Raw genomic sequence first — 13658 nt, 5'->3', positions numbered from 1 at the left:
TTCCCTCCTGTCCTCCACTTTGGGACTGTTCAGGTCCAGATGTGTACACCTGTGTGCACACCTTGATCTCAGAAGCAACAGGTAGCACTAATGACCTGAGATGCCCTCTCCCCCTTTTGGAGGCACAGCTCTCTGGTTTAACAGGCCAACTACCACACTGCGCACAGGAGTCACCCTCACAAAGATCTGTTTATTTAGATGACTGCTAAAATGGTGTTTTCCACTTCTTACTCTAACTCTCAGTCTTTTTAATTTTAGCTCTGTGCTCCAGCTTCTGGAAGTAGAAAACTTCCCAACCAGGCAGAAGTGAGGCAGGACATGCTGGGGTGGAGATGGATAGTCCCACTGGTCCCTTCAGCCACTGCTGAAATGCCCCAAGCAGTGCTAGAAGGGACACTGATACACATAGACATCAGCCATTTCTCATCAGCACCCACACATGAGGCACGTTGCAGCTCGTGCAGAGGAAATTTCCAGCTTCTCCTCTTGGCTTCATGGCAGGATGAAGACAGAACACCCTGCAGATCTCATAAGATGCTCTTCATATTTGGGTAAGGGATTATTTTGTGTTTTAGCTGAAACTACATAAAGTTGTTGGACCAGCCTCTGTGCTTCACCCCGAGATGATGGTATGCTACTGATAATTATAATCTTGCATTTATTTTGACTGAAGTGTTACTGAAGTACATCTTTCTCCACACAAAAGAGGAGGTTCATTCTCAGCTGCGGCTGGCAGGTGCCGTCACTACCTGCACTGAGGCAACCTCACCACTTCCTTTCTCAAGGAGATTTAACCTCTGCACTGACTGCTGGCCAAGTGCAGCTGGGCACCTCTTCAAGCAGATCTTTCACATCGCATCAGCTGGTCAAATCTCAGCCAGGTGTCCTTAAAGCAGTTACTGCTTCAGCCCAGTAAAAACACCTGTTCAGGGACATATGCTTATTCTCTGACTGTTCCTTGCAACTTCTTCCAAACTTGCTCGCCTTACATGATGGACTTGGCTGACTCTTTTTGTGCTCATGGCTGACTGTGCTACTGCAAATGTCATTTTTCCCACCCCTCAGCTCACCCCAATGTGGTGGGGAGAGCAGAGCCGCAGCAGCCAGACTGGTTTGGTTCCACCACAGTCTGAGAAAAGCCCAGTAAAGCTAGGACGAAACAGGGGTATATTCATATGTGGTAGCTGGAATGAGCCTTGCCTGGCTTGGCTTCAGTGCAGAGGAATGGTCTCAGCAGCCATCAGCTGGTTCATGTTCCTGGCCTCACTGCTGGTTAGATACAAATATATACAAATCCCTTAAACATGCCTGATGTTCACATCTCAAATATGGGAATAATCATCCTCCACTTAACTCCCTCCTAAGGTATTTATGTTGCTTTGGTGATGTTTTTAAAGAAAGTATTTATTTGGACTGAGGAGACAGCACAAGTGCAAGGTGTCATTGCTTAGCAAAAAAGGATTTTGTTACTGCAAATGCCTCCAAATCCTGTGGCATTCAGGATCGTTAGATATCATTCTGCTTTTATAAGAATGCAGTTTCCTCTAAACAATGTTGGTAATAAAGGCAGGCGATCAGCAGGGAGATGACATTCATTTTAAGCCTCATTAAATTCATCAAATAAAACAGTGTGTATCAATAGAGAAGGGTGTTCTATTTTCCATCTTCCAACTGAGTATTACAAATAATGAAGGGAAATGTACAACTAGGAAAATATTTTCAATATAGCCTCTTACTATGGGAACAACATTCTTAGTAGGTTGAGAGAGAATATAACACAAAACTTCTGTGGTCTAAGTATATGTCAGACCTCAAAAAATTTTAGTCCCTGTTTTTAATTTACAAACTCCTTTCCAGAGGACTAACTGGTACATTGCAAAGGAGACTAGTGGATTACTAAAAAAAACAGAGTTAACAATTTCTTACTCCTTTGTTACTTAGTTCTCTACATAGCAGTGAAGGTAATACACATAAAAGCAAGAGGGAAAAAGAAAGTACTTAATAGTGGTTAGAAAGAAAGTCAGTGGCAAAGGCTGAAACCCAACTTGAGATACTCACTCCCCACCCCACCCCGCCCTACCCTCGTTATATAGCGCTTTACATACTGCTGTATCCATGTACATGAAAAAATTGCCACAATTCCGTAATCATGCAAGAGGACAGGGCATGCTCTCCACTCCAGACTATAGTGCTTTCCCTCCATTTGTGCAGAGATTCCCTGAAGTAAGGTCCCCCCCTTTCTTGTTCTGTCTTGTTTCCAGTTAGGTATTAGGCATTAGTCCCAATTGTATCTGTGAGAAGTTACTTGTAGTTAAAAAAAACCCCAACGAACCAAACAAAACCCCTACAACCTAAATTTGACTATTAAAGACCTAATATATGCCATTCCCATTAAAAACATGAAAACAGAATTAAAATCTCAGAAAATACTTTGAATGGCTGTAGTCATGGACAAGATTTGCTGTGTTTCAAATAAAACACCAGAAAAAAGTAATCTACTTAAAGGATACAGAAATTCAGATCTGCCACAAAGTAAGTGGCACTAGCAGCAAGGACCATAATTTTAATGGTCTCAGGATTTGTGCTTACTGCAATTAATACTTTCAACACAGCTAGTGTCAGTACTTTACATTAAGCAGGATACCTTTGGACATAATTTGAAAAATTGGGGTATGATGCTGTGAATGCAGATATTAACCTGAATACCATGTCCTACTTGTAAACAGTTAACTATTTTGAATATTCTAAATTAGTTTTAGAGGGAAACAGAGTTATAGCTGAGGTCACAGAGATGGACAAAAGACAAATAAAGGACAAAACTATAAAATACATACAATAATAAGAAGATGACTTAGACTTGTGTGAATGGCCTCATAAAAAAATATCAGCACAAATAAAATGCAACATACTGCCCATTCTCTAAGCCACCTGCAGTTATATCCTAGTCCACGGACCCCCATAGGATTAGGTGTTACTTGAAAATTTTGGGATTTATACTGTGAAAATGCAGCATCCCTTAGACAAAACCATGGGCTTTTCCACCCTCCTAGTGAACAGGAGCATCACCACAGTCACCTCTGGGTCAGCCTCCCACACTTACCAACGCAGTCCTTTTTATTCCAGTGCAGTTTCTTTCCAGGTGGACAAACACACTCATAGCTCCCCATTGTATTGAGACACCCATAGTCACAGCTACCATTGCTGATGCTGCATTCATCAATATCTAAAAATGAATTAAATTTGAGAAGAGTATTAACCATATGTTCACATGTATACTGTGCATTAAGATATTATGTACACATCAAACAATTTTAGTGCATATTACATGAATTTATCCTTAGACATATGTATAGCTGCTACTCTTTCAAGGATTTATGTATACGATCCAATTTACTTGCCAGGAGTAGTTACACTGAAATTCTTGGAAGTACTCACAAGATACAAAACATGCTCAAAAGTCTCTGCAGCATCTGGACAATAATGTATGTTGCATTATATAGAAAAATGTCAAAGGCATAAACATCTGTGAGATCAGATCACTTTTGCATAACAGATACATAAATTCTCCACAGTGATTCAGAGTTTGCTTTTAGAAACGATTCAGATGAAGGAGAAAACTATATATTTGACAGGAAACTAGCAGCTGAAGTGTAATTTAGTCCTCTACTCCTAAAATAAAAATGAAAGGTGAAAGCTTGCAAGAAGGCAAAGCAATTACCGGATACGTTATCACTGATATTCCACATAAAATCTTTCAACTTTTGATACATTATAAAAGTATTTAGTCAATATGAGGTATAACTTTTTTAGTCTATGCAACCAACATTCATATACTTGTGCCAACACAAGCCAATCTCTCATCTCCTCTTCTCCCACCACTAGAAAGGATGTTTATACTCATGCTCATGCCATGTACTCACCTTTGGATCATGGTCAAGCACACTTGGCACACTAGATGGCACAGGCTAAAACTGCCACATGGCTCTAAAGAACCATCAGTCACGCATTTCTGCTCCAGACTCCTTAGTTTACTACTATAGCCATAATCTAAACCCCTTGTTATGAACCACAGCCCTGTTATTTTAGGCACCGCACTAACCTCAGCAAGTGGTTGCTGCCCTTTGAATGCAGCTACCCATCTGCTTGCTAAAATGGTAGTGTTACTATAACAGGTTTTTACAAGGCACGTACATTGTGCCATTTGACATAAGCTCCAATGAGCTAGAATGACACCACATCAACATGAAATATACTGAATTGCTAATATGCTGGCTTAATGATAGGCCATTAATTGTCACTTAATGTGTTTCTAAGGGAGGACTGGCTGTAAAGGCTCACAGGCTGAGTGTCTTAGCTGCCTTTCCAAACCCCACCTGAGCCCAGGCTTGAGCTCTGATTGCCATGTGCTTGGCACTATATGAATCCACATGATTTGCAGGAACACAGCGTGAGTTTAAGCTAGTTCTCCCTAAGCACCAGTTTTGGAGCCCAGTGTCACAATCTGAAGCCAGAGGGTGAGATACAGGTAGAAGGTGGGGCTGATGAGGGATTTGGTTCAAGCACACACTTGGGCCTTGCAGTGGTTAAAAAACACAGGCCTATATATATCAGACAAGTCCTCCTCCGGCATCTTGGGGCACTTGATGGGAACATGAGAGTATTTACCAGGGCAGCTGCTGGAATCCGGAAATGACTTTTTTTTTCCTGATGCCTGTGTGGTTAAGCAAAAATCTAGAAAACATGGAGTACATGCATAAAAGAAACTGAGATGCTTAATAAAAGAAGCATGTTTCTAGAAAACATGATTTTTGAGTCAGTGTCAGGACTTCTGGAGGTCCTGGGTCAGCAGTTCCAAAAACTGACGTGGGAGATAGTCCCAGAAAAAACTTGCTGGGAAGTTTAGTACATAATAGCCAGGCTTCTGCTGAGTGTAACAGTGGGATCTACTCGCTAACTCATACTTCAAAACACATTCAGTCCACAGTGCTCGTGCCACTGAGCTCTGGCTGAACTGTTCAAACACAAGCTTTTGCTGTCAAGTACTTCAGGCCAGAACCAAGCTTCTGAAGAAGCAGCCAAATTCCCAAAGGCATTGAACGGTCCTGCAGATTCTACTGACTTTCCTGAGGTCACTTAATGAGCCAATATATACTGTAAGTAGAGCTTTGCATAAATGGGTGATGTAAGTACTAGCACTGTCCTTCTAAAAGATTCTCTTATGAAATACAACTTTTATTACAAGAGATGTCATGATAAGAATCCCAGAGAGAGCAACAAGGGTTGCCCCTCAGCATGGAAGGCCTAGAAAAAACACACTGCCATGTAGTTTATTAATTACTAAGAAAGGGGAAGCAAGATGGATAGAAAGCTTATTAAGTGGCAAGCTTGTACCAAATCTTTTGATTTCTACTTAGCACCACATAGATGGCAGCCAAGGTGAGTTATTTGTTCCACTGCAAACATCACTCTTCAAGGGCTGACTAAAACTAATGATAGGCTTGAGTGACAAAGCTCAGGGCCTGGACAAGTCTGGATTCAGAGCTGTGATTCTGGATCTGCTCATTATGGAAAAAAGCAGGAGGTTTGGATCTGATTGTGTGTTTGCCTGAATTTCAGCACTGAATATTTCCAGTTAAAGTTTTGGTCCTACTTTAGTCTTATTTAAAAAACTGAAGCTGAACTGAGACTGAAGATTATTTAAAGTCCGAGGCTGAACCCCAAACTTTGAGGCTTTTCCTAAATTAATACATAAAGTCACGAAGGAATTAACAGTGAAATTGAAGATCCATCTTTCCACGCCCCACACAGCTCCCCAGAACTTTCAGAATCTGATTTTTCTTTCAGAACTGCCCTCAAGTGAAGTCTTTTGCCAAACTCCTTCCTTAGATGGGCTCCCATTTCTCTTCCTGCCTGCCTCTACTATACAGTAAATTGACTTGTTACTTACTCTGCTCTATACAATAAACAGATACATATACCTCCTACACTCTTCTCCTAAAGAGAAGGCAGGAAGAGATATCATTAGTAGTGTCTCACATTAACCTTATAAAAGCAGGTGATCTCAGCACTTGGATAAGTGAGGGGCTAGCATCTGTTTCTGCTACATCAGTTTTCACGGCAAAAACCAAATCACACGGGAACAGAAACAACATGAACCTTTATCTGTACCTTTTTGGCTCAGTAGCACGACTTAGGAATACACAGAGGACAACGTTTGCATATAATGTGTACAACAATGCCTGCTGCACAAATTAGAGCCATTAATGCCCAACACCGTTCTCAGCCATTTCCCTAACATACTTCCCCTGAGCCAAGTCTGACTCTGATCAGAACCTGGCCTGAATACATGGATTTTGTGGGTTTGAAGTCAGATTTTGTTTATAGTTTGATGCAAACTTTACTTAGTTCGTATTTTGAATAATTTGAATAATTAAATAATTAACTATTAACATTCTTTTAGCTAAACAAAACAATTTAGTTTTACATTTAAAAATAGCGTGGACAGTTTCTTTTGCACCAGTATTTTCTAACAAGCAATTCAGATTCAGGGCTTTCAGGTTTTATTATATTTTTCTCTTGTTACCTTTCTTTGTGTAATGATGACCTGATTGATTAAAAGCTTAATTTGGACTTAATAAACTTAAAAAATCCCTCAAAAAAACCCCTTTGCTCTCCTTTGACCAGTGTTCTGAACACAATCAAAACCTGCCCCACTTATTAAACGTTCAGGCAGGAGACCACAGCAATACCTGGGTATTAGCCAGGTCACTGGCAGGCAGCTTCGCACTGTGACATCCCTGGTAAACACTGGACTTAATTTGAGTGCTCTGAAATTCATCTGCCTTTATCAGGTAGAAGCAGGACCTTTAATTTAGTCATTGTGGTAACACTGCCCTATGAAGCACTTAAAAATATCTCCCTCCTGGATAACCAAACATTACAGCACCAATTCTTTCCAGTCATGCCAAAAGCTTGAAGAGCTGAAGTAGCTCTACAGAAGATGGGAACAAGGTACCCCAGAGCTTTCCGTAATGAGTTTCGCATGCAGTTTTATGTCACTGTCTGGTATGGACAAATACCAGTAGAGACAAAATTTGTAGACTTTGTAAAACTGACATCTTTCTCCTATTCAGTTTGTTGCTCATCATTTCCTTCTGTAAATACAGTTGTGACTAACCTCACTCCTGTGGAGGTATGGATTGGTCCCTGCACTTGTAAACTTTGTAACTTACTCTGTATAGGGCGATGAACCCCAGCCACGAGGCTGCTTTGTGGTGCTCATGGAAGAACGGCTGCATCCATGCAGCAGTGGATGCAAGTGTCACACCTGCAGGCTTCTCATCTATACTGAGGCTGCTATATACCACCATCAAAAAATGCAAGGACATTGGTTTTTTATGTTCTCCTGGAAATGCTTCGGCAAATATGAGATGTTGAAATTTTAGTCACACCCAGCTCACGCTATTTTAGCGTTATTTTAACTTTATTGGTTTATCTTCTTTAGTTCTAAAATCTTCAGCTAAAAAATGTCTGGCTCTGGAAACAGTTCACAAAGCAAACAGATAAGCAAAACTCAGTTTCCAAACCTCCACAGTGTGTCAGTCCATACAAGGTGTAGCCTTTATGGCAGAGACATTCAAAGCTTCCAGGGTAGTTGATGCAGGTGTGATCACAGGTCCTTTCAAAGGAACACTCATCTATATCTGAATTAATAGAAAAAAAACATTAAGAAATTAGAATTCAATTAAACTGAATGGCTGGAATGTCACATTTGGTTGCAACATCTTGTTACTGATCAACTAGCAGATACCACCCCAGGTGAAATCTGAATAAAATGTAAGGGATTAGAGGAATGAGAGTGATGAGGAAAGGACTTACAGGTACATGGAGAAAGGTAAGAAGAATAATGTAAAAAAACCCTTAAAGACCATATTATATATATTCACCATTAGATGGCAACCTTTAACTTCTGATCATATTTTCCTAGCAGGGCTGTGGAAGAATTAAGGTTTTGGGGGGTTAGTGACACAACGGAAAAAAGTTTTTGGTTGAATTAAGTAATTCCTTCTTTCATTAACTATTCCTCTGGCATCTTATGCACCAAGACAGGGAGTCACTCGCAGAATTCTGCTCTGCCTATGCAAGGCCATACAGACAGTTGCACAGCTACAAGGGGGCAAGCAAAACACAGCCCAAGAATAAGTCAGTATCAGGAATGGATGGGCTGCACCTAAGACACAGGATATCTTAGTCCAAAGACTACCATTCTACCTAATTCAAGAAAAATGAACTTCTTCCCCTTAAAAAGTCAGGCATCTCTAATTATCACTGCTCACTAATGTGAAAACCTTATTTATGTGGTCTTTTCCATCCAGCAGCCTATGAAGAAAGCAATTAGCACATTGCTTCGAAGATAGTACAAAGGTTTTGCTGAGCAGGGTAGTATAATGGTTTATTTGACAGTAGTCTTGACAGAATGGACTTGCTGAAAACAGTTACATTAAAGGTACACCTTAAATAGCAATGTGTGCAAAATAACAACACTTCTGTGAATTTTATCCTCAAACAACACTTGAGTGAATTTTATCCTCAAACAACTGCTTTTTAAAATATCCTCTTCAGTGGTTATTTTTTCTACTAAAAAGTCAAAGAAATTAATACAATGGCATTGTTTGAGAGTGGTAATTTCAACAAATCTCATTCCTCCATTATCGCTGTGTTATAAATGAATGGAATAGCTGTTTATTAAGAACATAACGTGAGCAACACCATTACTATATAAACTTGGACTTTCAAATTATACGTGCTTAGAAAGCTGTGGGTGCTTGAAAACACCTGAAAACTCACCAATACTTAAAGGTATGCTACCCAATTCATATATCCAAGTCCATAATTTTGATGTTTAGTAAAACATTCTAGGTCTCATCCTGCTATTATAAATGCAAATACTTCACTTCAAGTATAAAATTAAGATTTCATGTATGTGTACAAACCCAAAATCTATGTGAGAGTTTATGCACAAATGTTGAATACTGTAAACAGCTATATTTTACATGATCTCCAATTTTAAGTGTTCCAAAACATTAATACAAAAGATAATTCACAGTGTGGAAAGCAACTTCTCAGGCAAACAGCTAACATAAAATGAAATACACATGATGTACAAAAATCTATGCTATCCAGTTTCATGTTATGATCAAGCAGCCAAAAACAGACAACTGAGATTTTATCTTTTAAAAATCTACTTCATTTAAATACATTTTCTATGCATTTTAAAATATCTTTACTTGACTTCTGAAAGTAATTTCTTTTTAAGGTTTCCTTTATAGTCTTGGAAATATGCAGCTTTTGCATAAACATAAATGGCAAACTGTTTCAGTTTTCTCTAAATAAATACATAAAGTAAAATCATTTGGGAATGTACACTGCAGTTTTAGTTTTAAAGGATTTTTTAATGCATAAGAAGCCAAATCATACATCATGGTTTCATTCATGTGTAACCTTGTTCACTATACGGTATTGCAGGAAATTTACAAAAGCAGTTCATTTTCTGGCCTCTGACTTACCTTGGATGGCTCTTTTTCAAAAATAATTTCATACTTCTCAATAGCGATCTTATCTCATACTATTTTAGTCAATGGGGTTTATGCGTTGCTTTCACACAAACCGCTTTGTGTTATTACATATTATACCTTAGGCCTTTACAGGTTTTTCTTCCCATTAAGAAGGATGCATATCCCTCTTTGCCTGTGGAAACTGTCTAATATGACCGGTCACTGCTTGCCAAGTAACAGGCACTCATGACGGACAAATGCATTTCTATTACATGAAATATCAGCTACTCATAAACTTATACAGCTTACACTGGCCGGCAGAGACGCTGAAACAAACACTTTTATGATAATACAAAGACCGCCTTTAAAAGCTTTTTCACCATTTAAACTCCCCATTCCACCTCCTGCTGCTGTTCTCATAAATTCAACCTCTGCTGAATTCAGCATCTTGCTTTGGCTGATCAAATGTGGAAACCCTCTGCACAGATTTTTGCGTTGCTTAACACCAAGCCCCTCAGCCCCCTCTCCTCCTTGCCTGTGGAGGGTAGGGCTAGGCATTGTCCTAGGGACCAGGCTTTCTGCAGTGCCCTATCTGCAGAATCACCAGTCTCCTGAGGAATTCAGCACGGGTCATAGAAAAGGGAAAAATATGCACCACATACTCCTCACTAAAAGAAAGTGGTGGCGTGATATAGGAAGCTGAAATCCTCTCACACTTTTTTTTTTTTAAACTGAAATCTGTGTTCTGGGTGCTATTATCCTCTGGCTCCCAGAAACTCTTTAGTTGGACCTCACACCTTTATGGTGCTCCACAATACTTCTCCATATTTACCCTGAAAGGACGTGCTTATTTCCCACCGCCTTCATGATACAGATATACCTCATAGGAGACTGAAGAGCAGGGAGTTACACCTGGTTTCACCTTCAAATCCTGCTTACCACACAACTGGGAACAAACATAGGTATCTAAATCTTGTCTCCTCTGTACAAACAACACTATGCAATCTGGTATATCTACTGAAGAGAAGCCCAAAAATACAAAAGAAGAAATGTGGCAGGTTACAGCTAGAGAATTGAGAACAAATAATTTATCATTCAGTTTTGTGGTCAAACCCCATCCCCAGACACATGTACACACTCAAGCACACGCACATTTTTGTATTGGGTTGCTCTCAATTTCCCCTCTCCCACACATAAAAATAAATACTGAGAAATTAACTTTCTGGGTCTGAGGCACTCTTAAAACAATGAAAAGTTATTTAAGTTAAGTTTTTGAACTGTTTTAATATGAAAAGTCAAAATGTTTTGTTTTCGAGGAACTGCAGTAAAGAACTTCAGTTTGAGACTGAAGTTTCTATTTTTAGTTGAATTTGCCACGAAATCATAAATAGTCCAAGCTGTCTCAGAACATTTCAGATTTGCTAATGCACTTATTTGACATCAAGCACATTCTTTTTACTTTCACTTAGTCAAAAATTCATATCACATTCACCACTGTAATCAGCATATACGATTGTGTCATTTCAGCATATTAAGAGACGTCTTCACAGCTTAACTGTTTGAAGCTTACAGGAACTATAGGGCTAAATTAATCTTTGGCAGTACACAGTCAGTTTCCTCTCAGAAGCAGGGTTTTTTTAGGATTACTAATGGTAGCATATGAATTCTAAGATGAAGACCTCCCTACTTCACAACAGACAACCCAGTGGAAGTGCCAAGTTCAGAAGCTGGAGATGACTTCTGGAGGTCCCTTCCACTCTCCACCACTGATTCACATGCACACTGGCAGTCCCAGCCCTCTCTTTATGGTCTCCTGTGCTACTGAGGGCTCTCCTTCCAGTCGCTGTTTCCATGACATCAAGGCATCATCTCAGGCTGAATAGTCCAACATCTCTTCTATCAATCCATGTTCTCAGCTCCAAAGAGAATGTTTGAACAGTGGAAGCATTCCTTTATTTTTGCCTAAAAGGAATTCAACTCAAAGAGATTGTTCAATGGCTTAATAAAAGAGCAGGATTTCTCTATGTTTTTTAGGGAAGCAATTGTTGCCAATGGTGGTCATGCTTGACAATATTTGTTTGGCTCTGTTCCTATTATGTCAAGTCAGAATTTGGATTTTATTATTGATTTTTCAATCTTACTTAGCTTTATTTTTTTTTTTTTAGTTCATGCTTTCACACTTTAAACAAACCCATAATGATCTTTGTTTTTCTTGAATGCAATGTTAGTGGGTGTCAGACTGTAAGTACTGGAAATTAAAGTCTTCCATCTATCTCCAGAAGGGGAGCTACCACAGAACAAATTTCTTCTAAGTTTCCTCACACAGACATGTCTCAAAGGTGACCTGAGGGAGCAGGGAGAAAGCAGCTCATTTTCCATGCTCATTCAAGTCCCTGCCCTTTCCACTGATGCTGCCAGTAGACTCCCAATTACAGTAGCACCAATTGTTCTGGTGGTTTGTGTGATGTGGACACTGACTCATTTGTGGATGTAGAGTGCATGGCACCAAGAAGCCACCGCACAGTAATGACTTTTGCTAAGTCTGAAACTGAGCTGGATTCCTACCAGCAGTTCTGAAGTGAAAGGCTCCTTTCTGTAGTTTGTCTCCAGATCTTAAATGCAGTCCCCTGTATTCTTGATTGTCATTGCTTTCTTCAAAATAAATTTCAAAGTAATTAAAATAAACCAATGATCAAGATATTAAAAGTGTAACACAGGACATTTCCAAAAAGCATTACCATTGCAAGTAAGCAGCTCAACACTAAACATATACAGGTGAAGCTGGTAAATAGCACTGGATTTAGAGACGTTTTGAGGACTGCAGACTGGTGTAGGAACTGCTATGACTCTCTGACTTTCGTACAAATGCAAAATTCCCTTGCACAGAGGTACACATATGATTTGCGGGTTGTGGTTATACAGCTGAACAATTCAATGTCTAGTTTGCCCAATGTTAAAAATTTACCTCAAAAATAAAGATTCCCCCCTTTCTTTCTTCTGTATTATAATTTTATTTGTTAGTATTAATAACAAGTAAAGAAATTGGTTAGAGAAAACTAAAGATAATCATGACAGCTTTTCTCTGAGACATACATTAAACAACTAGGTTAATCTATGACACTGGGAGCCTCCTTCTAAAACACAGGCTATGTATGATGCTTGAATAAGAGTTTGGTCATCCTGCTCCAAGTATTTTTCATGTGGCCCAAAAATAAACATGGCAAGGGGAGATCACAGTTGTTCAGAGGTGCTATTATGTTATAGAGAACAAGACAGGAGGGGCTCAAAGGGAATAATAAAAGCTATAACAGGTTTGGGACAGACTACAGACTGTAAGGATTCCGGACACTGTAAACAAAGAACCTATCTTTGATTTGTCTGTGTTCAGTGAGGCAAGACATGAAGTATACACTAAATCACTGCATATATGCAAAACAGACATATTAAATTTAAATATACTACTTCAAATAGAAACAAAAAAGAAAATAATTACTTTTTGCTTAGAAACAGAAGTAAAATAAAAAGAAAAGGAAATATCTACCTATCAATTCCTTCATCAGTAGAAGTGCCTCATGGCACCCTGAATGCTGGTAGATTGCTTCAGCCAAAAATGGTCAAAAAAATTACAGAAATACTGTGAGACACTATGACAGTCATGACTCCATACACCCCCAGTCTCCCAGATTGCTTAAGTATACCTCCATTATGGCAACAATAATTTTCATATATACCATAACTACTGCCCAGGATGCTTTGAAGAACATACACAGCAAGTAACCTGTGGTTTTCAGATTAATGCAGTAGTCATGTTTGACTCCCAGGCCAGAAGCGATGGCCCAGGTGTCCCACTGCATTGCACATAGCAAAGCAACTGCTGAGTACAGTGGGGTTATCTCCTAACGTGGCCCCGTTCTCCTTATGCAAACTTCTACCTTGCACAGTTTTATTTTGCCCATCTCAAACACCCTTGGGTTTATTTTTAACCCCCAAGCCAAATGCAGACTCAGTGTGGAGTACCCCACTGAACGGATCATGCACACAAGCCAAATTCCGGGCTGGTCAGAACATTTTGTGTTCACATTTCTCAGCTTCCAAGACATTGGC

General features: G+C 39.4%; 1 protein-coding gene across 1 annotated transcript in view; it reads right to left on the bottom strand.

The window, feature by feature from the left end:
• Positions 1–7703, bottom strand: part of LOC104545367 (signal peptide, CUB and EGF-like domain-containing protein 1) — a gene marked incomplete at its 5' end in the record, with an annotated part of 27403 nt that extends 19700 nt beyond the window's left edge. Inside the window, 2 exons of the mRNA XM_010190491.1 lie at positions 3101–3223; positions 7587–7703. Coding sequence (XP_010188793.1) covers positions 3101–3223; positions 7587–7703 — 240 coding nt within the window. The remainder of the gene's footprint in view (positions 1–3100; positions 3224–7586) is intronic.
• Positions 7704–13658: the final 5955 nt, after the last annotated feature.

The sequence above is a fragment of the Mesitornis unicolor genome, unplaced genomic scaffold, assembly GCF_000695765.1.
Source record: "Mesitornis unicolor isolate BGI_N332 unplaced genomic scaffold, ASM69576v1 scaffold17908, whole genome shotgun sequence".
Lineage (NCBI taxonomy): Eukaryota > Metazoa > Chordata > Aves > Mesitornithiformes > Mesitornithidae > Mesitornis > Mesitornis unicolor.
This window is presented reverse-complemented; position numbering and strand designations above follow the sequence as displayed.